This window comes from Gopherus flavomarginatus, chromosome 1, assembly GCF_025201925.1.
Source record: "Gopherus flavomarginatus isolate rGopFla2 chromosome 1, rGopFla2.mat.asm, whole genome shotgun sequence".
NCBI classification, from domain to species: Eukaryota; Metazoa; Chordata; order Testudines; family Testudinidae; genus Gopherus; species Gopherus flavomarginatus.
The window spans coordinates 261,256,050-261,281,693 of record NC_066617.1 but is presented as its reverse complement, the minus strand read 5'-3'; the positions used below and the strand labels follow the sequence as shown (position 1 = coordinate 261,281,693).

The window sequence follows — 25,644 nt, the reverse complement described above, 5'->3', positions numbered from 1 at the left end:
GAGTTGTTCTATTGAAGCTATTGGGACTGTTTACACATGTGGAGGTATGCATGTGGTTATGCATTTACAGGACTGTGTCTAAGCTACCACTCTATGAGTAAGGGGGCTGTAATAAGTGATAATTGGCTGTGGAGCACAGACACTTCTGTTTTTAAAAAAATCTTTACTTCAGTCAAGTCTTTCCTCTTTGCAAACTTCAGAAATCACAGCTGTCTGGTAGACTATGGACAAACAAAGTTAGTTAATAATCTCTGTTAAATTCCACTGTCTGGTGTTAGCTTTTTGATAACTGATGCTTTGCTATAAACTTTTTCTTGGGATTTCTACTCATGATTTTAAGGCATAGGGCCACATTCTCCTCTCACATACGGATTGATTTTGAAGTGCAAATTGGAGTCAAATGGAGTGCTGCATACACAAAAAAGAGCAGACTACATTTATGTTCCCTGACATTAAATTGCATTCTTAATTGACGTTTGAATTAAAGTTTTGTCTGTAGAGCCATTACAAAAATAAAATGAAAATTATTTGTTTTTGAAATGTCAGAATTTTGGATGTTGGTTTGGTTCGGAGCCAGCGAACACATTGGGATTTCCAGGTTTTGGTCTTCAGAAATAAAGAACCGGCTCCTACAAGGTACTGAGCACCTCTTGAGAGGTGCTGATCGCTCTCCTCTCCCCTTGAGTTCAACTTTCATTGACTTCTGTGGGAGATGGTGGTGCTCAGCATCTTGCAGGATTAGACATTGTAGCAGACATGATTTCAAATATGGTGTTTTTTACTTGCAGATAAAGAGTTTTAATGGTACAATCAGTTTTTCATGTGGTCACTATTATCTCTTTACGTTTTTTGTATTGTGTGCTCTGGATTTTTTATCTGCCATTACTGAAAATGATAAATATCGTACAAATCTGCTCTTTGTTGTCACACATTTCTGTCACTGTTACCCTTGTCTTCCCTTGCTTCATTTGTTACACCCACTTGTGTCTTAATTTAGGCACCAATCCTGCAATCTAATCCAGATTGCTACATGTGTATGGACTCCTTTGATTTCAGTGGGAAATCAACTTAATGGGCCTTTGCACAGGTATAGTGGTCTGTCTGTCTGGATCAGACTGCAGCACTAGTGCCTTTGGTTGAAAACTCTTTGGGGGCAAGTACCCTCTCTTACACTATATGTTAGTGCAGTGCCCCAATACAATGGGCCTCTGGGTCCTGCCTGGGCACTACTGTAAAATTCTGAGTGAGCTGCAGAACAGCCTGGCTGCATTCACTTTAGGATCTAACCCCACTCTCTTTGCAGATTCAGTGTGTTTGAAAGATGCTGTGCAGAAGGAAGTTGTGTTGCACCCAGTATCTTTTCCAAGGCAGGGCTTCCTTTCCACGCGGCTCAGGGAGAGTCACCGTTTTTTTTTTTTTTTTACAAAGAGAGCAAATTGCGCTGTTAGATGTATAGGTTTGAGGCATGTTATCGCCCACGCTCGGCAGGGGCAATGGGCAGTGGCTGGCTCCCAGGTGGCGGCGGGGTTAGTCGCTGATGGTGCTGCACGCGGAGTTTGTCCATTAGGCAAAGGCGACCACAGCAGCGCGATTGCCCTCGTTCCTGCTTCATGTTGTGTATTGGCCGAAGCCGGCCCGAGCGCCGGGGCTGGGAGCGCAGCCGGGCCCCGGACCCATCCTGCCGGGCGGGGAGGCGCTGCCCCTGCCTGGCTCCGGGCTGAGCCCCAGACTCTGGCTTAGGGGCAGCAGCACCCGGCGCTGCACAGCGATGGGGGAAGGAGGCAGGGGCCAAGCCCTGCACTTTCCTCGGCCCCTCCCCGGCCCGCACGTGATTTCCTGGCTCCGTGTTTACTTCCCGGGTCAAAGCCCTTCCACGGCCCCCGTGCAGCAGCCGCCGCCTGCGGAGGGAGCAGGGGGGTGAGTGGGGCAGGATCAGCCGGGGCAGGATCAGCAGGGATCCCCTCGCTCCCAGCGCGGCCCCCTCACCCAGCGCCTCTTCTCTTGCAGGTTTATCCGGAGCCCCGGACCGAGAGCGAGTGTCTGAGCAACATCCGCGAGTTCCTGCGCGGCTGCGGCGCCTCCCTCCGCCTGGAGGTGAGTCTGGGCTGGGCAGTGGGGTTTGGGGCCGGGCTGGGCACGCAGGCTTTTGTGGTTTCCCTGAGGCCCCTTGAATTCTCCGGGCAAGTTGCAGAATGTGTTCCCCTTTCTCCCATTACCCCCCCCCGCCCATCTTGGGGTTAAATTTCCTGCCTCCAGCGGGGCTGGAACAGTTTGTACAGCGGGGCGCTGAGAACCATTGAACCAAGCTGTAAACTCTGTATGTGATGGAAACCACTTCAAGCCAGGGGGTGCAGTAGCAGTAGCACCCCCTGCACCGTTAGTTCCAGCACCTAGGCCTGAAGTTAGGCCGGCTTTAGGAAGTGCGAGGCCTGATTCAAATAGTTTCGACGGGGCCCAGCAGGGATGACTCACCTGGCGGCGCTCCGGGTGGCACCGAAGGACCTGCCATTGAAATGCTGCTGAAGACCCAGAGCAAGTGAGGGACCTGCCACCGAAGTCCCGCAGCACCGCCGGGTGAGTAAAAATTAAAAAGCACCTAAGTTAGGTACTCTTCTTTAGGACGCGGGGCCATCTTAGGTACGGGGCCTGATTTGGGGGAATCGGCCTAAAGCCGGCCCTGCCTGAAGTGATTTATGTTGGCATTTTCTGGTCCTGGGGGATTTCCTAGAGCTACTGGTGGGGTCCTTGGAGTTGCCTTTGGCCCCAGGAGGTAAGGGAGCCATTGAACAATGATCTGAAAAGGGTTCCCATTTCTGTATGGGGAAGTGGATGCTGCTGGGAGCCGTTGGAGGTAAAACTGATCTGTAAAAGGTGACGAATGTGATGGTGCTACTGTCTTCTCCTGAGTCCATGCTGAACAAATGACTCAGCGTGGTGCTGGAGTGTACTTTGAAGGGGTTTTTTAGTGAGACGTTATATCAAGTTTTTGATTTCATGTGACCATTCAAGATCCCACTGGCCAGATTCTGATCTGACAGGTTTTGTTTTTCCTACTTAAATTTACTCTCCAATCTGAGTATCAGAGGGGTAGCCGTGTTGGTTAAACTCCTGATCTCAGGTATTTATTGTAGCTGGGTGCTCTGTTAGGGTATTCATTCCACCATAAAGGTTGCTGCACTTCAGAGGTGGATAGGGTAAACTTTGGTTATAGTTAGGGTCCTACCAAATTCACGGCCATGAGGAACACATCATGGACCATGAAATCTGGTCTCCCCCCTGTGAAGTCTGTTTTTTTTTTTGTATGCTTTTACCCTATACTATACAGATTTCACAAGGGTGACCAGAGTTTCTTAAATTGGGGGTCCTGACACAAAAGGGAGTTGCGGGGAGGTTGCAAAGTTATTTTAGGGGACGATTGTGGTATTGCCACCCTTACTTCCGTGCTGCCTTCACAGATGGGTGGCCAGAGAGCAGCGGCTGTTGGCCAGGTGCCCAGCTCTGAAGGCAGAACCCTGCCAGCAGCAGTGCAGAAGTAAGGGTGGCAATACCATGCCATGCCATCCTTACTTCTGCGCTGCTACTTGCAGAGCTGAGCCCTCAGAGCAGGGGCCCCCCGGCCAGCAGTCTCCACTCTCCAGCTGCCCAGCTCTGAAAGTACGATAACCTTGTGACACTGCCCCCCCCCCCAGCTCCCTTTTCGGTCAGGATCCCTACAATTGTAACACTGTGAAATTTCAGATTTAGATAGCTGAAATTTACAATTTTTAAAATGCTATGACCATGAAATTGACCAGAATGGACCCTGAATTTGGTAGGGCCCTATGGTTCATGATTCATTTTAAATGTGTATAATGCATAGGGTCCTATGCGATTAAAAACACTGTATACAAAAAGAACAGGAGTACTTGTTGCACCTTAGGGACTAACAAAGAGTTTATTAGAAGTGAGTGCCCATAGCCAGTTTACAGAAGCAGTTAAAATGATATTGTATCTGACTGTAAACAGTATTTACAGGCTCAGTAGGCCCTGTGGTGCTTTTTCTAAAGCAGGAGAATTTCATCTGGTGATGTTTCATGTTGTTAAAACTGTGATTTTGGATAGACAAAGGGAACACTAACTTCTTGTCATTTCCTCCTCAGAAGTATTGAGGAGTGTGGGAGCGTACTATTTCATTACCTATAAAAGAGAATGGGAGGGATATTTGCAGAAGGTTGCCAAAATTCTGTTCAGTGACTTGATATGATTTGTTTATGGGTTTATTGACATGTAGATATAAAGTTTATTTTGGCAGGTAAAAAGATCCTGCGTGTAGTGTTTCAATGATAAAATTTAAGTTGTATTAATTTTATTTACTAAAACTGCTTTTAGATAATGAGGACTTGTCATATAGGACTTAATTCAGTAAAAGTCCAATGAGATTTTTTTTTTTTTGATGTGTAGAATTTAATAAAACTCTTAAGGAACCTTACTGCAAGAAGCGGCGCCTGCCCCCATTGGCCTGGAGCAGCGAACCACTGCCAGTGGGAGCAGCAATCGGCCGAACCTGCGGACGCGGCAGATAAACAGTCCGGCCCAGTCTGCCAGAGGGCTTACCCTGGCGTGCCGCGTGCCAAAGGTTGCCAATCCCTGGTCTTACATTTTAAAAATAATTTAATTATGTTTTAGATAAAATACTTATCATGGACATTTTCTATATTTCCTTTCCTGTCATTGCAGATTACTAGGATGTTTGCATATCACTTGTAGATTTTGCTATATAACCAATCCCTGGTGCCGTCTGACTTCTTCAGTAATGTCAAAAATTTAGTGTTCATGTGACATTACAATGGGTTGAAAAGTCTCCTTAGCCCTGGTGACTGAGAAGCTTTCCTTAGCAATTGAGCGGACCTGCAATAGTTATGTAGAATTTAAACTTTCTTTAAGAAAAAAAGTTTTTATCCCATATGATTATAAAGAATAACTTCTGAATCTAAATCAATGCAGTGCTTGTGACATTACTGATATAAACTGGGACGATATAGAACATGATTTGCAGCCAAGGTCCTGTAGTGGTACCAAATCTTATGTAAAGGGGGTCATATAAGATGTCTAAGACCAGGTTATGGGTTGCTGATTATGATTATGCTGTCTGTGTGTCTGGATCATTTTGTAGTTGAAGTTATGAATATTGGATCTATACTGTCTGTATTTCAAGTTTGTGCTGTGTTTCTGGGAAACATCCCAGACAAGTTGGTGTTAGTTCTGCCTAGCCTGCTTGATGGCTCATTAAGGACCATCAGCTACACAACTGACCCATTGAGAGGAGGCATATACGCCTTGTGACTCAGCAGGGTGTGCAGGAACTTGCCCATGTAACTGCAGACTCCATTTTACTGTAATTTTCCACAGTAAGAACCTCTTTGTTCTTACACCTGGAAAAGCCTGTATAAGGCTAATGCCTCATCTCCATCTTGTCTTCAATCCTGCTTCTTACTTCTGGAGGGAGTTTACTACAAACTAAAGCTCTGCACAAAGGACTGATGACCCATCCCAGCGGGGGATGTTCTCCAGAGACTTGATTTGAACCTGCAGTTTACTCCATCGCTTCTACAAGCCTGAACTAAGAACTTTGCCATTACTGTATGTAATTGATTCCATTTAACCAATTCTAGCTGTCATCTCTATCTTTTTCCTTTTATGAATAAACCTTTAGATTTTAGATTCTGAAGGATGGGCAACAGCGTATTTTTGTGGGTAAGATCTGATGTGTATATTGACGTGGGTCTGGGGCTTGGTCCTTTGGGATCGAGAGAACCATTTTCTTTTATTGGGGTGTTGGTTTTCATAACCATTCGTCCCCAGGATGAGTGGCACTGGTGGTGATACTGGGAAGCTGGAGTGTCTAAGGAAATTGCTTGTGTGACTGTGGTTAGCCAGTGGGGTGAAACCGAAGTCCTTTTTGTCTGGCTGGTTTGGTTTGCCATAGAGGTGGAAAAAACTCAGCCTTGGGCTGTAACCGCCCTGTTTAAGCAATTGGTCCTGAATTGGCACTCTCAGTTGGGTCCCGCCAGAACCGCATTGTCACAGTACCGTCTTCATTAATCCATAGATCAGTACAGTGCCTGTGGTGCTGCTCATAGTTTTGCCAAGCAGCAATGGAATGAAATTAGCAAGCCCATGGTCAGTTTTGGTGCTGTTATTCATAACCCTTGAGGCATCAATGAAACTTACAAGAATCATGTTAATTTTTGTGTTTCAGCTTGGAAAAAGTTATTAGTAAAGACAGGGTTTAGAGCTCCATTGCTCACCTCTCAACCCTTTTGGGTTTGGTAGAGGGAGAGAGATGGAAGCTCTTGAAGCTTATCAGCCAGAAGGGGTTGTACAAGGTGAAGTATTAGGTTTATGGACAGTAGTAAGTATTCAGCATTGTCCTCCTTTTCCAGCAGCTGGACATCTCATTGGGGCAGTGCTCATAATGCCTGTTACAGAAAGGCTAAGTGACTAGCCCAGGGTAACACAGGAAGTTGGTGGAAGAGGGAATCGAACCCAGATTTTCTACATCCTAGGCTTGTTTCCTGACAGCCAGACTGTCTGTCTTTCATGGAGTGCAGTTGTGGGTTTCCCACTCATCTTTTGTATCTATTTAAAGCAAGCAAGAGTTTTAATTCTTTGTGTGTGCTCTGGACATATTATTTTGCAACGTATCTGTAAACTCCAAATGAAGAAAAAACATAGGGGGTTGAGAGGAAACAAAAAGAAAATTAATTTCTAAATCTGAATTTAGAATGGGACTCTGCTTGTGGTGCAGGTCAGCCATGTCACACCTGCTGGGCTAATGGGACTCAGCTCATCAGGTCTTTTCCAGTAAAATAAAGAACAAGAGGTGCAGGAGTCTCTTCTAGTTCCCCATAATACAAACCTTTCTAGTGCAAAGATTCCAAAATTGATAAGAAAGGGCCCAGAAACTGCAGAGGGCTCCTTATATTAATCTTCCTGGGACCAAGGGCAGGCTTTTTGGACTTGGAGCCAGAGCTCACAGAGGAGAAAGCTCAGAATTAGTTTTTCTTTTGAGAAGGTGTATTTTTAAACCAGTGTGTGGACTTTATATTTCTCCAGATGAGCTTCTGAAGGGGGAACCATGGGAGGAAGTGGAAAATAAGGGGAGTGAGTCCACCCACAAGTAAATATGTCCTGATTTATACTTCCAAAAAGTTCATACAACCCTGAAGTCTGGGTAAAGAAATGCAAAGTGTGCATTTAAAATAACAATAAACCAAGTAAAGCCTCTAGCAATCCATGCATTTGCTTCTTCCACATTATGGCTACAGCCATGCATGCATAATCAAACTTCTTAGTGCCCACACTGCAATTCCAGGTCAGAAGATCTCTGGTCTGGGAGCATTCTTTGAGAAAGGTTTCCTTATCAGTGACTACATGTCAAGGTTTTTTCCCTACTTTGAACTTAAGCGTCCAAAAAGTGGGAACCTGCATGGACCCTTCTAAACTTAATTCCTATCTTAGATCTGATAACGCTGCCACCAGCCAAAATATAGTGTTTGGCACGCTTCCTATTCCCCCAAAACCTTCCCTGGGGAACCCAAGACCCAAACCCCTTGGGTCTTAAAACAAGGAGAAATAAACCATCCCCTTACCTTCCTCCACACACACCCCCCCCCCCCCACGACTTTCCCCTCCCTGGGTTGCCTTGGGAAGCTGTACAGATCCAGACTCCTTGGATCTTAAAACAAAGAGGAATTAACCATTCCCTATCTTTTCCCCACACCAATCCCTGGTGAGTTTAGACTTAATCCCTTGGATTCCAAAACAAGGGGAAAAATCACTCAGGTTCTTAAAAAAGAAAGCTTTTAATAAAAGGAAGGAAGAAGTAAAAATTATCTCTGTAAAATTAGGATGGTAAATGCTTACAGGGTATTCAGATTCATATAGACTAGAGGGATTTTCGCCCCCTCCCTCGTCCCCAGCCTGAGATTCAGAGTTACAGCAAACAGAGGTAAAAATCCTTCCAGCAAAATGCACATTTACAAGTTAAGAAAACAAACATAAGACTAATCCGTCTTTCCTGGCTAGTACTTACTATTTTGAAACATGAGAGACTGATTTAGAAAGATTGGAGAAAACCTGGGTGTACGCCTGGTCCCTCTTAGCCCCAAGAGCGAACAACGAACAAAACAAACAGCACAAACAAAGACTTCCCTCCACCAAGATTTGAAAGTATCTTGTCTCCTCATTGGTCCTCTGGTCAGGTGTCAGCCAGGTTCACTGAGCTTCTTAACCCTTTACAGGTAAAAGAGACATTAACCCTTAACCATCTGTTTGTGACACGCCCCCCAAATCTCAAACAGTGTGGAACCACATTGGCAGTGATTTCTTCCTAAAACTTTAGAATAAACAGATTAATAAAACATATGCACCCTTACATATACTACTAATTATGTGAACTACCAGACTTTGTACATTTTAAGGACAATTTTTTACTAGTTGATTCTGGGAAACTTTTACGGGAGAGTGCATCAGCTACTTTGTTAGAAGCTTCTGAAATGTGTTGAATTTCAAAATCAAAATTTTGGAGAGCTAAACTCCATCAAAGCAGTTTTTTGTTATTTCCCTTGGCAGTATGAAGCTACTTTAGCGCAGCATGGTTGGTTTGTAGCTTGAACCTCCGTCCCCAAACGTATGGGCGTAGCTTTTCCGGGGCATACACAATGGTGTAGCATTGTTTTTCACTGATTGACCAATGGCTTTTCCTCTCAGACAGTTTCTTGCTGAGAAACACGACGGGATGGAAGTTTTGATCCGGGCCTTCCTGCATTAAAACTGCTCCTACACCACGCTCAGATGCATCTGTGGTTACTAGGAACGGTTTGTCAAAGTCTGGGGCCCTTAGCGCAGGGTCAGACATGAGTGTCGCCTTAAGCTGAGTTAAGGCCTTCTGACACTCATTAGTCCACTTACCTGCATTTGGCTGGGTCTTTTTGGTCAAGTCTGTTGGTGGGGCAGCAATTTGGCTGTAGTGTGGTACAAATCGCCTGTAATACCCGGCCAAGCCTAAGAAGGATTTGACCTGTTTCTTTGACTTTCGGACAGACCACTTTTGGATAGTATCCACCTTGGCCTGTAGGGGTTTTATGGTTCCTTGACCCACCTGGTGTCCCAGGTAAGTCACCTTGTTTTGGGCTATTTGACACTTTTTAGCCTTAACAGTTAATCCTGCCTGCCTAATGCACTCAAAGACTTTTTCCAGGTGTTCTAGATGTTCGGGCCATGAATCAGAAAAAATGGCCACATCATCGAGGTGGGCAACTGCATATTCTCCCAATCCTGCTAGGAGACCGTCTACAAGTCTTTGGAAGGTGGCGGGTGCATTTCGCAGCCCGAAAGGAAGCACATTAAATTCATACACCCCTGCATGGGTGATGAAGGCTGACCTTTCTTTGGCGGGTTCATCTAGCGGTACTTGCCAGTACCCCTTGGTTAAGTCTATTGTAGAGATGAACTGGACATGTTCCAATTTTTCCAATAGCTCATCGGTGTGTGGCATTGGATAGTTGTCAGGACGAGTTACAGCATTTAGCTTATGGTAGTCCATGCAAAAGCGTATTTCCCCATCTGGTTTGGGTACCAGAACTACTGGAGATGGCCATGCATTGGTAGAGGAGCGGATTATACCCATCTGTAGCATGTTTTGGATCTCCCGTTCTATAGCAGCTTGGGCATGAGGGGACACCCGGTAGGGTAGGGTTCTAATTGGGTGAGCATTACCTGTGTCAATGGAGTAGTATGCCCGTTTAGTCCGTCCTGGGGTGGCTGAGAACAATGGAGCGAAGCTAGTGCACAGCTTCTTGATTTGTTGCCGCTGCAGACGTTCCAAGCTTGTGGGGAGGGTCACCTCTTCCACGCCACTGTCACTTTTTCCTTCATAGGAGACACCTTCCGGCCACTCAGCGTCATCTTCTCCCTGGGCTTTAAACTGACAAACCTTTAAGTCTCTGGAATAAAAGGGCTTGAAAGAATTAACATGGTACACTTTAGGGAGGAGGTGGGAAATGCTATGAGATAGTTAACAGCTCCCAGGCGCTCTTGGACCATGAATGGCCCTTCCCATGACGCTTCCATCTTATGGGCCTGTTGCGCCTTCAAGACCATAATCTGGTCTCCTACCTTGAAGGAACGCTCTCTGGTATGTTTATCATACCAGGCCTTTTGCTCTTTCTGAGCATCTTTTAGGGTTTCTTTAGCAAGGGCTAAAGAGTGTTGGAGGGTGTTTTGTAGGTTGCTTACAAAGTCTAGAATGTTAATTCCTGGAGAAGGCGTAAACCCCTCCCATTGCTGCTTCACCAACTGTAATGGCCCCTTAACCTCGTGGCCATACACAAGTTCAAACGGTGAAAACTCTAAACTGGGATGTGATACAGCCCTGTAGGCAAAGAGCAACTGCTGCAACACTAGGTCCCAGTCATTGGAGTGTTCATTTATGAATGTACGTATCATGGCCCCCAAAGTTCCATTCAACGTCTCCACCAGGCCATTGGTTTGATGGTGGTAAGGGGTGGCAACCAAGTGATTCACCCCATGAGCTTCCCACAGATCTTCCATGGTCCCTGCCAGGAAATTAGTTCCTGAATCTGTAAGGATGTCGGAGGGCCAACCTACCCTGGCAGAAACGTCTGTTAAGGCTTTTCACACAGTTTTAGCCTTGGTGTTGCTTAGAGCTACTGCTTCCGGCCATTGGGTAGCAAAGTTCATGGACGTCAGTATGTACTGCTTTCCTCTGGGGGTCTTTTTTGGGAAAGGACCCAGAATATCCACAGCTATTCTCTGAAATGGGACCTCAATTATGGGGATTGGCTGGAGAGGCGCTTTGACCTGGTCTTGGGGCTTTCCCACTCTTTGGCACACCTCACAAGACCGGACATAATTAGCAACATCCTTGCCCATCCCCTCCCAGTGGAAGGACTTCCCCAACCTGTCTTTGGTTTTGTTCACCCCAGAATGGCCACTGGGATGATCATGGGCTAAGATTAAGAGCTTTCCCCGGTACTTAGTTGGAACTACCAACTGTTTTTGAGGATGCCAGTCTTCCTGGTGTCCACCAAAAAGAGTCTCCTTGTATAAAAGTCCTTGTTCTACAACAAACCGGGATCAGTTAGAAGAGCTGAGAGGCGGTGGGGTGCTCAGTGCCGCCTCCCAAGCTTTCTGAAGGCTGTCATCTGCTTCCTGCTCAGTCTGGAACTGTTCCCTTGAGGCTGGAGACACCAGTTCCTCCTTAGACTGTGGACTTGGGCTTGGTCCCTCTGGAAGGATGTAGGTGATGGGGTTGTTTTCGTTGATGGTGAACTGCTTTCCGCTGGTGCACCAGGGGCTATTTCAGGCTCTGGCTGAGCCTCTTGGGTAGGGCTGTCTGCTGCTTGTGCCAGTTCAGGCCCACTGGCGCCCTCTGGCGTTGGGGTTGGAGATGGGTTTGCAAGCGCTGGCGTCAGTGCTGGCAACGGTTCTGGTGCTGGTTGCTTTTCCAGTTCCGGTTCTGGGACTGGAGGCACTGTGGCTGTTGTCGTCATTAGCAGGGGATCCGGGTCCACTGCCTCTGTCTGGGTCTCTCTATCTGGGTCTCTGGTAACACATACAGGGCCCTTGTGGACGGCTCAGGAACAGGGATGGGTCTGGTAGCTTGCCTGGCTTGTCTGCATGTAACCATTCCCACCCTCTTGGCCCGCTTCACCTGGTTGGCCAAGTCTTCCCCAAATAGCATGGGGATCGGATAATTGTCATAGACAGCAAAAGTCCACGTTCCTGACCAGCCTTTGTACTAGAGAGGCAGTTCAGCTGTAGGCAAGTCTACAGATTTTGACATGAATGGGTAAATTGTCACTTGGGCCTCTGGGTTGATGAATTTGGGGTCCACTAAGGATTGGTGGATAGCTGACACGTGTGCCCCCGTGTCTCTCCACGTGATAACCTTCTTTCTGCCCACTCTCAAATTTTCCCTTTGCTCTGAGGGTATTTGAGAGGCATCTGGGCCTGGGGATCTTTGGTGTGATGGTGGTGTAATGAACTGCACTCAGTTAGGGTTCTTGGGGCAGTGGGCCTTTATATGTCCCGGTTCATTACATTTAAAGCACTGCCTAGCTGACTGGTCACTGGGCCGAGGTGGGTTGCTGGAGACTGGTGAGGTGGGACAACAGGGTGTCTGGGGCTTTCCTTGGCTTGTAGAGGGGGGGGTCTTGGTTTGGCCTTGGTGATAGGGTTTATTTTCTGTTTGCCCCCTGTTATATTCGCTCCCCTTGCTAGTGGCTTTTTTCTTTTCTGCCACTTCCACCCATCTGGCTCCAATCTCCCCTGCCTCGGTTACAGTTTTGGGCTTCCCATCTAGGATGTACCTTTCTGTTTCTTCAGGAACACCCTCTGAGAACTGCTCCATTTGTATTAGGAGGGACAGCTCGTCCAGAGATATGACATTTGCTGCTGATTTCCAGGCATCCCAATTCTTTCCAGTGTGGTGGGTGTGTCGGGTGAATGACACATCTGGTTTCCACCTTAGGGCTGTGAACTGCTGACTGCCATGCTCAGGTGTTAGCCCCATTCTGATTCTGGCCTTGGTTTGAAAAAGTTTATAATCATTCATATGTTCCTTAGGCATTTCAGCCACCACCTCTGCTAAGGGTCCACTGAGCTGTGGCCTCAACTCTATCATGTACTGGTCTGTAGAGATGCTGTACCCATGGCAGGTCCTTTCAACATTTTCTAAGAAGGCCTCAGTGTCGTCACCTGCTTTGTAGGTGGGGAATTTCCTGGGATGGGGAAGAGTACCTGGAGAAGGGTTGTTAGGGTTGGCTGTTCCATCTGGCCTAGCCTGTGCTAAGTCCAGTTCATGCTTTCTCTCTCCTTCCCTCTCTTCCATTTCTTTTTCTTTTATTTCTATTTCTTTTTGTTTCATCTCCATAGCTCTCCTGTGGGCAGCCTCTATGGCTTTCTCTTCTCTTTCTCTCCTCTCCATCTCTCTCCTGTGGTCAGCTGCCTTGGCTTTCTCCTCTGCTTCCAGCCTTGACAGCTCCTGTTTAGTTGCTTTCTTGGTACTCATTTTTCTGCTTTCTTGTGCTGCCCGCACCCCTCTGCAGCTTACTGACTGCTTGGTTAACAGAGATTTTCTAACTAGCTATGCCCGAGAGGTAGAAAGAAAGAAAACAATTCACTTGTAAATGCCTTTTGCTGGCTGTCTGCTGGCTCACAGCTTGAGCCTCTTCTTAACAAAAACCCTTGTTAAGAAACTTAACACCTCTGCCCTCAGACTGCTTTCCAAGCAGCCAGAAAGGAGAGAAAAAAAAACCTCACTGGCTTTGGTTCTTTAACCCAATCCCACCACTGTGCCACCATGTCAAGGTGTTTTCCCCACTTTGAACTCTAGCATCCAAAAAGTGGGGACCTGCATGGACCCTTCTAAGATTAATTCATATCTTAGATCTGATAACGCTGCCACCAGCCAAAATATAGTGTTTGGCACACTTCCTGTTCCCCCCAAACGTTCCCTGGGGAACCCAAGACCCAAACCCCGTAGGTCTTAAAACAAGGAGAAACAAACCATCCCCCTACCTTTCCCCCTCCCCCAGACTTTCCCCTCCCTGGGTTGCCTTGGGACGCTATACAGATCTAGGCTCCTTGGATCTTAAAACAAAGAGGAATTAACCATTCCCTTCCTTTTCCCCACACCAAACACTTAATCCTTTGGATTCCAAAACAAGGGAAAAAATCACTCAGGTTCTTAAAAAAGAAAGCTTTTAATAAAAGAAAGGAAGAAGCAAAAATTATCTCTGTAAAATTAGGATGGTAAATGCTTACAGAGTATTCAGATTCATATAGACTAGAGGGACTTCCTCCTCTCCCCCCCAGCCTGAGATTCAAAGTTACAGTAAACAGAGGTAAAAATCCTTCCAGCAAAATGCACATTTACAAGTTAAGAAAACAAACATAAGACTAATCCGTCTTTCCTGGCTAGTACTTACTATTTTGAAACATGGGACACTGATTTAGAAAGATTGGAGAAAACCTGGGTGTACATCTGGTCCCTCTTAGCCCCAAGAGCGAACAACGAACAAAACAAACAGCACAAACAAAGACTTCCCTCCACCAAGATTTGAAAATATCTTGTCACCCCCATTGGTCCTCTGGTCAGGTGTCAGCCAGGTTCACTGAGCTTCTTAACCCTTTACAGGTAAAAGAGACATTAACCCTTAACCATCCGTTTATGACATGCCCACACTGCCATTCTAGGTCAGAAGATCTCTGGTCTGGGAACATTCTTTGAGAAAGGTTTCCGTATCAGTGGCTGTTGTGGGAGATTGATTGGGGGAGGGCATTTACAGTAAGAGCATTGAGTTCTAACTCTGTCACAACATCAGCCCTGCCTGAGGCTGTGGAAAACCAATCCCCAGACAAAGAAGGCACTGGGTTACCACTCACCAGGCTCTTCAGGAGGGAGACTTTTCAGTAACTATAAAGAGCTGCCATGGAAACCTTTTAAATAAAAATAAACTTTTAAAATGAAAACTCAGAAGGCCTTTGTAGCTCAAAAGGAAACATAGACCCTATTACAATTCTTGTTACTCATGATCCAGCTGAGAATTGCAAGAGGGATCACCAGCTGGATGACTGAATATATCAAGTGGCATCAGAGAGAGCGGAGATATGACAGGAAAACCATCTGCATCCTTCAAGCATGCAGGTTGACTCTATATGATGTGTCTCCCCAAATATGGGACAAGTGGCCAGAAGTCTTGAAGTGTTGGATCAATAATATGTTTACAAAATAAATCAAAAAAGCATAGATAGCAATATACCCCGCCAACTTTGCACTTCAGAATTAAATGCAGCTACAGACCCCAGGTTATTGAAATCCCTTCTTCCCCAACCAGTTGAAACAGAAATATCAAGACTGTAATATAACTGCTTCAGGCTGGGGTAAATCAAGGAATCAAAGGTTTAAGATTCTTCACCATCCTCCTCTTATTGTCCGAGTGTTCCAAACACAGAGGAACACTCAACCAGATGTTTTGAACACATTCGTCCAGGAGCCACAGTTCAGCATGGAGGACCTAAATTCCACCAAAACAGCAATTCCCCAAAGGAAGACTTCAGTTTCGCTAGCAACAGATCTGAAGAGGACCTGTCTACACATTATGTGAATCTCCCATAAGATATCTCTGCTTCACATGCAACTCACAGTGCTATCAGTATGCTGCTTTACTGCCTCTCTAAGGGTGTTTCCCAAAGTGCTAGTTAACGTGTTTTATTTGGGCAGAAAAGGGTTAATGCTTATCAATTCTAAGCTGACCTGCTTATTGGAACACTTTTCCTGCAAAAGGTCGAAAGGAGCCAGTCCAGATTCTAGTCTGGAATAACATGGATGTGGCAACCCCACTGGGAGCTAAATGGCTCTACACAGTTAATATTACTTATCAGAGTTGTTGTAGATAGCAATCTCTACAAACGTTTATTTCTGTCAACGGACAGGTTTCAGAAGCTGGTGGTCACAAGTCACAGTATAATATTATATTCCAGTGACATCTCTCAGGGTGCTTTTTGCCTTGGATCAGAATGTTTGTCTCTTGCACCAATACATGTGTCCTCCCCAGAAGTTTCTTAATTTCTGGGTTCCATCATTCCAATTGTACCTTATCCTGTTGCTAAGGGGTGTTTGGAGGGCCTGGTACCTGAGAAAGGGGGAGGATTAGTGAAGAAATCTGTGCTAGCCGCAAGAGCAGGGAAACTCATTAAGGGAACAGTTTGATCCAGGATTTATGGAAGAACAGCTCTCCAATATAGTATCAGTTCGCCCAAGATTTGCTCTTTCCCCACGGAAAAATTAGTTTAGGACAGGGTGCTTGTAAATAGTGGTTGAAATTGGGAAAAAATGAAATAATTATTAGAATATACTAATGAAAGTTACTGACACATATTTAGCAATTTGATACTAGTTTTGCAGTAATATGGTTTGTTTAATTTTTATTCAAGGAAGTAAGATAAAACAAAGCTTCAACCTAGAGCTGCAGGCTGTTGGCTTAGCTACCTCAAACAGCAACTGAAACATATGAACTTGGGAATTCCCCTTCTTTGATAAGTAAACAAAGGAGAATTCCCAGATTCAGAAACTGAAGTTTCTGTTTGAGGTAAACTGCCTAACTAACTGCCCAGTCCAGTGCTCTGTCTCTTGATCAGGCTAGCTGGAGTGTAACTGCAACCAAACTCAGTCAGTACAGTGACTCATGTCAAAATATTTCAAAGATGCAAAACCAATTGGCCCAATTCATGGCTATTTTGAGAAAGTTAATGAAGATGGTGCAGAAATTGCAAAGGAAAAGTGAGTAGAAAGGCTGCACGAGGAAACATTTTGAAAAATGCAGTGGAACAACAAAGACACGAGAACCACTGACTTTAACTCAACGTACGTGTGTATTAGAATCAGTCTCTGTGAATGGAAGTACTGATAATACCTGCATTGCCTTTAACCAAGTACATCAAAAGAAAGCTGGATCTAGGTCAGCCAAAGAAAACGAGGAGGAAACTGAACTGAAACAAAAGGTTTGAAAATTGCAGCATTTTTTTTTTATGGTTGTAATATTTCCTTTTCCATTATTGAGGATCCAGGAGTGGGCAGGTGAGGTTTTGTGGCCTTCAGTGTGCAGGAGGGCAGACTAGATGGCCACAGTGGTCCCTTTTGACCTTAAAGTCTATGAATCTGAGCACCTAGTCGAAATCAGGTAGCAGGTGAACTGTTAGATGCTGTTACTGATGATTTAAAGGTGGAAGTACACAGCAAATTACATGGAAAAGCAGTTAAATTAATACAAGGTGGCTGGAGTAATGCGCGTAATGACCCAGTGACAGTTAATGGTGACTTATGTATCCACAGTTGATAGTAGAAGCAATAAGAAGACTTGTAAGTACTGTGCTACCCTGGCAAGAGAAGCCAAAGCATTAGTCAATGAACAGTATAGTTGTGGTGTTAAGAACTACCTGACAGACAACGAGAAAAAGATCCGAAGTGATTTGGAACAAGGGGATGACACTTTGGTTATGTATGGATGTGCAGTTTTACTCTTAATTTGAACAACTCTAAATTAACTTCCTAATCTACTTCCTTATGTAGTCACAATTTGAATATATAACTAAAACTAAGTGTATGTGGTGTACATTGATAATGGTAAGCGCCCCCAGTGTTCCACCAGCACTTGCATACCCTGGAGAAGGGTTCCTTTTTCGGTTTATGTACTCACTGGGAACATGAGGTGGTGGCAGGATAGAGACGTATATCCCATATCCCATCTGTCAACCCACCACAGTTCAGGAACCCTGTAGCTCCAAATCCATCTTCTGTTTCCTGCATATTGCTGAGAATTGCAGTGCGATGCAGCAGGGTATGCTTGATGGTCTGGCACACTCGAATGACAGCAGCCCCTACTGTGGATTTTCCAACTCCAGACTGATTTGCTCACTGACCAATAGCAATCCAGTGTTGCAAGCTTCCAGAATGCAATTGCCACTTGCTTCTCTGCTATCAATGCAGCTCTTGTTCTGATGGCCCTGTGCTGGAGGGTTGGGGCGATTTTGGCACCTAGATCCAGGAATATGGTGTTTCGCGTCTGAAAGGTCTGCTGACACTGCTTGTCATCCTAAGCATTCATTATGATGTGATCCCACAAATCAGTGCTTGTTTCTTGTGTCCAGAAGAGCCAATCCATCATGTCGAGTGCTCTGTGAATCCAGTAGCAACCTGACATTTTTACCTGATATGTCCATTAGCATTCACAGTCCTCAAAAATCTCTTCCGTGTCCTACCACAAGCTGTAGTAGTAGTCGCTGAAGTTTCACAAATACAGGATAATAGTGTGTCCTGTATTAGCAACGGTCTTGAGATTTGCACTGAGCTCTGCAGGGTCCTTCCTTCTATGAAAGATGGCGGAGATGGAAAAGCAATGCACGGGACTGTATGAATTTTAAAATTGATGTGAAATTTATATGGGATGGAATAAGCACTATGGGATGGAGAAAGTGGCATTGTGGAAATTTAACCCCTAGTCCAGAAATCCTGGGGCTAATTGCTGGTATTCACAAAGCAGTGCAAAAAATGTTCCACAAAACATTGTGCAGGACTGCACTGTGGGGCATGCTGGAATGCCTAGCTATGGTGCATTGCATTTTCTATAGACACAAACGTTTATGGTGAGGACTTGCAGTGCTGATGTGAATAGCTGAGGTGCACATGCCTGAATGGTATACAAATGTTGCGGGCTATATTCTGACATATAAATCAATATAACTGTAGTGTAGACAGAGCCTTAGTGTTGCAAGTTGGGAAGCTATTTTAACTAGCAGACTTTGATATTGTAAACTGATAGGTCATAAGAGTTAAACTGACCACCTCTACATATTATTTAAGTTAACTAGTTGGTTTGGAGGACTCTGCTGTTTCAAAGGTGCCTGTCACCTTGTTCATCTCTCTGGCCTATACTTGCTTATTAGTCAAGGCCATTCAGTGTTTTGCTTTACTACTTTAGTTCAAATTGCATTTTGGATGCAATGAACATCTAGTCACAAACAAAATCAACTGATATTTCAGGATGCTGTAAATGATTGTAACAAAACTATTTTTATTGCTATTATCATCAAAACAATATTTTCATGGCTCCAGAGCAGTCTGGATGTTCTGGACTCTTCCTTTCAGAGACAGAAATGAGAGAGAAGGTATAGTATACCCTAAATTATTTATCAGAGGGGTAGCCATGTTAGTCTGGATCTGTAAAAAGCAACAATGAGTCCTGTGGCACCTTAAAGACTAATAAATGTATTGGAGCATAAGCTTTCATGGATGAATACCTACTTCGTCAGATGCTAAATTATTTAAAAGTACAAACACACATAAATACAAATATTAGATGGGAAAAGCAAAGTGCAGTTTATAATTCAGGGCTTGTCTCCATGCAGTTTTTGCACTGGATCACAAAAGAAAGGTCCATATGTGAAAGGCGTTATCACAATCTCGTAGCCAGGTGCAGATGGTAAAAAGTGCTCCTAGACACTGCTGCTATATGATCATCTAAACCAGGGATTGTCAATCTTTGGCCCGTGGCCCATCAGGGAAAGCCACTGATGGGCTGGGCTGGTTTGTTTACCTGCTGCGTCCGCAGGTTTGGCCAATCTCCACTCCCATTAGCTGCAGTTTGCTGTCCCAGTCCAGTGGGGGCTGCGAGAAGTGGTGTGCGCTGAGGGATATGCTGGCCGCTGCTTCCCGTAGACCCCATTGGCCTGGAGTGGCGAACTGCGGCCAGTGGGAGCTGCGATTGGCCGAACCTGCGGATGCTGCAGGTAAACAAACCGACGTGACCCACCAGCGGCTTTCTCTGATGGGCCACATACCAAAGGTTGCCGATCCCTGATCTAAAAGCAGCTTGGGGATCCACCAACATATGCATCACAAATGGTAGACAGACACTAGATCAGAGTTGAAGAAATCATCTTTTAAAACTTCAAAGCCCTATGTATTGCTTTAGTCAGTGAAATGCAGAACAAAGTTAGCACGGCAGTCAATATTTCAGGTGGTGTACTGCATATAATTACTTCATCATACATGGAACATTGGGCCATATGCCATTTCCTCTGTGGAATGTGTGCAGGCTACTCTAGATGTATCTTATGTCTGTGGAAAATCAAATGCTTATACTGCACAACCAATCTTTAAAAATCCAACCTTTGCATTTGTGGAGTCCCCTGTTTATGGATCTGATTTTTCAAAACCCTGCATGTGCAATTGCATGCCTACTGTTCACATGTAAACATCATGAGTGCATGCACAAAGCAGATGCGTAGCTGTATGCAAAATCCCCTCCACTTTCCTTGGCTATTTGCACCCACACATCAGATATTTGAGAGAACTTTTGCAAATCATTGTCCTAGACTTCTAAATCGGAGAAATTAGAAATGACTCGGCTCTCTTTTACATTGTCATTGTTCTTCCCTGCATGTTAATATCTTGGTTTACTGTAGGGAGACCAGATGTCCTGTTTTTAAAGGGCCAGTCCCATTTTTTGGGAACTTTTTCCTATACAGGTGCCTATTATCCCCCACCCCCGGTCCCGTTTTTTCACCCTGGTTTACGATATTAACTATCTCTCCTTGCCTCCTTTCAATGCCATACACACTGTTTCCCAACCTGCCATTTTTTCCTGTTTTCACTCCTCTCTCATGAGTATGCTCTCTGTCCAATTTCACTTGATTGCCTTGAATGTTGCGTCCCTCCAGTCCACATCTTTCTTGCCACATCTTTGTGTTTTTTCCGGAGATGGCAGTAGTCCTGTATTCACACCATGTACAGGGTAGAGTGAGAGTACTATAGAATGGGCAGTGGCATGGGAAACAGACAAGCAGGGTATACTGCTGATTAGATAAGGGGAATGAGACACAGACGACCATTGTAGGAGAGAAAAGGATTAGGCAGCTGAGCCACAGACTCAGCCCCAAAATATAGCTATCTAAGGTAAGCCAGTGGCTAGCATGTGAGCAATGGTATGGCAGAGTTTGAAATAGTATTCCTTAAATAAACAGAGGGCAGCATTTGCTACCCCACCCCCCCTCCCCCCGCTGGATTTACTTATTTTGTGAGTTTCTGTTCTTTCCAGGTCATCAGTGTGGCATAATATGCTCATTTGTGAAGCCTAGGACTGTAACAGGGTATAAAAGAGAACTGGATAAATTCCTGGAGGTTAAGATGAGGCTGCAGACAATTGGAACAGGTTTATCTAGGTGTGTTTCAGGTTAGAAACAAATCTCCTGGTTTTTCGTTTGACTTTTTAATATTTGGGTAAGATAGATTCTGTCATATTACTGTCTTTGGCTCATCTCAGACACCATCTATGCATGCTGAGTCAATCATGCAGTCTTACCCAGCTGAGCACTCTGCACCCCCTGAAAATGGTTTGATAATGTTGACTTTATGCTCCTCTTTTTACTGTATATCTAATTGGCATCTTCCAGGCTGCTAAACATAGTATGAATTCACATAAAAATAGCCTTTTTTTCCAACCTTTTGGAGGCTGAAGAAAAGAATGTTCACTTGAGTTGTTTGCCAGAACTGTAGTTAAGACACACACATTAAAGGAAATTTGTACCATAGCAGTGGTTTTTTATTATTATTATTATTTATTACTATTTTTTTCTGCAGCATAGCTATCTGAAATAACTTATCCATGAAATGACTGGAGTTTCAGTCTTCTGAACCTAATTCAGTTAGTTATGGCCATCATTCTGGAAAATGACGTAATTTGTAACACCAACTGCGTGAGAGTCTGTAGCCAGAGATTGTAAAACAGTTCCACTTCGCTGGAGCTAAGCTTTTGATTTAATCAAAGTTTCCAGCAGCATCCTATTGAATGACTTATTGTTTGGCTTTTCAACCTACTTCTGGGGTTGCTTATTTTTTCCATGATGTTTTCCTAAGTAATTTCATTCTCTTTTTTTATTTGTCGCATCTGTTGTCATTTTGCGTTTTCACATGAGAGCAACCTATAGGACTTTGGAAAGTTGTCAAAGTCGCTAAGCATTTATTGCACATGCACAGAACAAGAAGAGAATAGATAATAACCTGTTAACTCCTGATACTTTGACTTGTAGGGGAGGAGGAGTAGGATTAAACGTAGATGCATATGGCATGTTAGAGGAATTGGTATTGCCAGCTCTTTTTCCAGGTACCCGGCAGACTTGAAACTCACTTGGTGCTCACATGCAGAAGTTGTTGCAGTGGTGTGTAGACTTTGCTAGCAACTGCATTTGCCCAGGACAAGTCTCACCATAATTGTATCCTGCAGCAGGTCATTCTACATCACTGCAGTGCTAATCTGGACTGAAAGAGCTGGCAGTGTAGGTGCACCGGCGCAGCTAATCCTCCCAGTGCGATCCCATAATGCGCCTGCAATCTCTTCAGTTAGAATTCTGATGTCTCAGAGTGCTTATTCTGCTATCTGCCAAGCTACTTGCAGGGGAACTCTCCCAAGTGTGAACTCTCCCAGTTTAGCATGTGTGTCTTGTCTATGCTGGACTTTTAAGATGGGTTAGTTAGTATGTGTTAGATAGTTGCATAGTTAAATTCTAATGTCCTTTGAATGTGTTGCAGACACACTAGCCTTCTTCTGCTACTTCACTTTGTACGCAAACTTGACATTAATTGCTACTACGCATAGTTCTGTTTCTCTTCCCACTTCAAATGAGAGAGCACACCACCTCAGATGTTGCGGGGCACAGTGGCAGAGTTTGACATTTACAAAGCATCTTGCTGAATGTCTTATTGAACGGTTCTAAGACTTAATGGAAAACTAAGTTCTATCTGGATCTACTCTGTCTGTTTTAGTTAAAATGGGGTTCTTGCCCTAGTAGCTTGTTGATGCACAAATAACTTTTTACTCAGGCAGTGTCTACACTACAAGCACTATCAGGGCACAGCTGCAGCATCGCTGCGCTATGCGGCTGTAGTGTAAACACTTCCTGCAGCGATGGAAAGGGTTTTTCTGTTGCTGTACTAAATCCATCTGTCTCAAGAGGTGGTAGCTAGGCTGACAGAAGAGTTCTTCCATCAACCCCAGTGGTGTCTATACTGGGGGTCAGCTTAACTGTCTCTTGGGATGTGTATTTTTCACACCCCTGAGTGATGTAGCTAAGTTGACCTAACTTTTAGGTGTAGACCAGGCCTCAGTGTGACCCGTTGTTCTCCAGTGTCACCTCTCTCCACTCTTCAGCACTACCTTAGCATCCCACCTAGTCTATCCTATCATATAGTCCTGGTCTCCTGTTTAATATGTAGCTCCAACAACACATACTAACTACTCTACTGTGTCCCTCTCCCCGACCTTCCTTTTAGCATTAGAGGCCATATTCTTATCACACCACTGACTTCAAATGGAGTTGCATCAGTGTTATATGGGTGTACTGGAGATCAACCTCACATGTTTCTTGTTCTAGCTCACTCAATAGCTGAATATTTTAGCCATTTATGCCTTCATGTTGATTTACATGATGGATGGTAAGAGTTTATAAGTACATAATAGTTTCATGCATTTCCATTAGTTTTCTTTTTTATTTTTTGAAATTGTATTTAAATAATATGTTTTCAGTATGACTTCCCTTTCCCCATTTGGGCTTCTTGTGCTTTGATGTATTTGGTGTCAAAGGATAACCCTGAATCACCTTCAGAAGTCCCATTAATGTCAGCTGTGTCTATGAACTGAGAGCAATATATAGCCTGTAATTTATAAGATCACTCCTAGGCATGGTAGAATGAATTCGGGATAGTATTTCAGCCTTAATTCTGAATTTCCTTTGTTGTAAGTGGTAGTCTACATCATAATTGTAACCTCTCCCCCTCTTCCCACCCCCAAAAAAACCCAAAAAAAACAAAAAGAAAACACCCCACTGACACTTGTTAGTGTAAGATCATACATAGAGGAATATCAGAAAAATAACTCCGTCTCTTACCATCTCCAGGTCGGTGCTCATCTTGACATTGATTGACTGGTAGCTGTTTTTTGAAGAAGTACTAGAGATTAACCCATATCATCATTTTCTAAATGGTTTATGTGAATTCAAGTTCTGGGTCTGGTTCTGTTCAATATCTTCATCAATGATTTATAAATACGCACTCTGTGCCATTATCTACCTCACTCGATGATGTTCTTTACCTTCAGCGGGGGTTTTGATATTGGTTTCACCTTCCCTACTGTTTTTTTCGAATTATAAAACCTACCAGCTGACAAATCAGAGTTACCAGTTACTCGCTCTTAAGTCTGCAATAGCCAATTGCTCAGGAAAGTCTTTCCTACTTAGAGGGCAGCACTGCCCCCAAGTATCCCCTGGACAAATGGATTAGTGGTTCTTTGAGGTCCTACAGTTTTTGTGTGTGTTCATTTGGCTGTTTCTGTTCACTGTAATTTGCCAGAGATTTTAATCAGTTAGTTCTGAATTTCTCTCCTCTTTCATAAACTGTGGCATAAAATTCCGTGGAGAACTTTTATCACTAGATATAGGCATGATCTCCGTTCTCTTAGCCCAGTGTTTCTTGCCATCTTAGTTGAATTTGCCCTGTTCTGGATTGTAAAGTTTGAATGGTTACGTTGCTCCCCAGTGGCTCAGCAGTCTGACACCCTTTCCTTTTAGTCAGTGCCCATAGTCAGCTTCCTTGCTTCAAGAGACTGGTAAAATGCCTTTCATGTGTCCAGTTGCTTTCCAGCTACTACTGTTTTGTCTCTGCTAAGTCTGTCATGCAATCCTTCAGCTTTTATCCATTTCAAATCTTGACAAAACTCTGGTAGCTGCTCACTTCTGGAAGAACAGGATCTTGTTAATTTCCTACCTTCACTGGCTGGTTCATGAATCTCATTTTTCAAAACGTTACCATTTACCACATCTTAGTTGTAGTGCTGGAACCTGTTCATAGCTATGGAACTGGACAAGAGCATGCTCATCCCACCTCAGAACATCATCTTTCTGAGTCTACTTGTGCAGTGGCTTTGAGAGACCCTCCTTGATTGTAGAGAAGGCAGCCAAAGTAGTCCACAGACAGGGAACTCCTCTCTCCAACACTGTTCTCTTTGCCAAGGACTGTACGTGAGCAGCCATTTTCTTTGTCCTCGCAGCTATTCCCTGGGCCTCTTCCTAGTTTTGGACTTGACGTCTGTTCCTTAGCTGTGCCTGAACACATGGGACCAAAGACTTAGGGTGTGTCTACACTACGAATTTAGGTCGATTTTATAGAAGTCAGTTTTTAGAAATTCATTTTATACAGTTGATTGTGTATGTCCACACTAAGCGCATTAAGTTGGTGGAGTGCATCCTCATTACCGAGGCTAGCATTGACTTACGGAGCGGTGCACTGTGGGTAGCTATCTCATAATTCCTGCAGTCTCTGCCGCCCATTGGAATTCTGGGTTAAGTTCCCAATGCCTAATGGGGCAAAAACATCGTCGCGGGTGGTTTTGGGTACATGTCATCAGTCACCCCTCTCTCTGTGAAAGCATTGGCAGATGATCGTTTCATGCCTTTTTTCCTGGGTTACCTGTGTAGACCCCATACCACGGCAAGTGTGGAGCCTGCTCAGCTCGCCATCACCGCTGCTGTTGCATCAGAGGGGCTTTGAAAAACAGTTTGACTGGCCAGGCTTCGATGTGACAGTTTTGTGTGTGTTTCTCCTTGATGCAAACCCACCCCCTTTGTTGATTTTAATTCCTTGTAAGCCAACTACCCTCCCCCCTTTGAAATAAAGTCACTATTGTTTTGAAACCATGCATTCTTTATTAATTAACAAATTAAATAAATGAGATAACGGACAAGGCACCCCAGGTGTGCTGGGGGAGGAGGGAAGGACAAGGCCACATAGCTATTGTAGCCATACTAAAAATGAAACTGTTTGAATGACAGCCTTCCGTTGATTGGGCCATCCTCTGGAGTGGAGTGGCTGGGTGTCCAGAGCCTCCTCTCCTGCATTCTTGGGCGTCTGGGTGAGGAGGCTATGGAACATGAGGAGAAGGGTAGGTGGTTATACAGTGGATGCAACGGGGGATCTGTGCTCTTGTTGGCTTTCCTGCAGCTCCAGCTGATGCTTCAGCATGTCCATTT

At 44.5% G+C, this 25,644-nt stretch overlaps 1 protein-coding gene across 5 annotated transcripts in view; it reads left to right on the top strand.

Moving 5' to 3' along the window:
• The window catches only part of ARHGEF7 (Rho guanine nucleotide exchange factor 7), a 228,893-nt gene that overhangs the window by 25,253 nt on the left and 177,996 nt on the right, over positions 1–25,644 (top strand). For all 5 annotated transcript variants that reach the window (XM_050948141.1, XM_050948175.1, XM_050948144.1 and 2 more), the window contains exon 2: positions 2,008–2,094. In XM_050948141.1, coding sequence (XP_050804098.1) covers positions 2,008–2,094 — 87 coding nt within the window. The remainder of the gene's footprint in view (positions 1–2,007; positions 2,095–25,644) is intronic.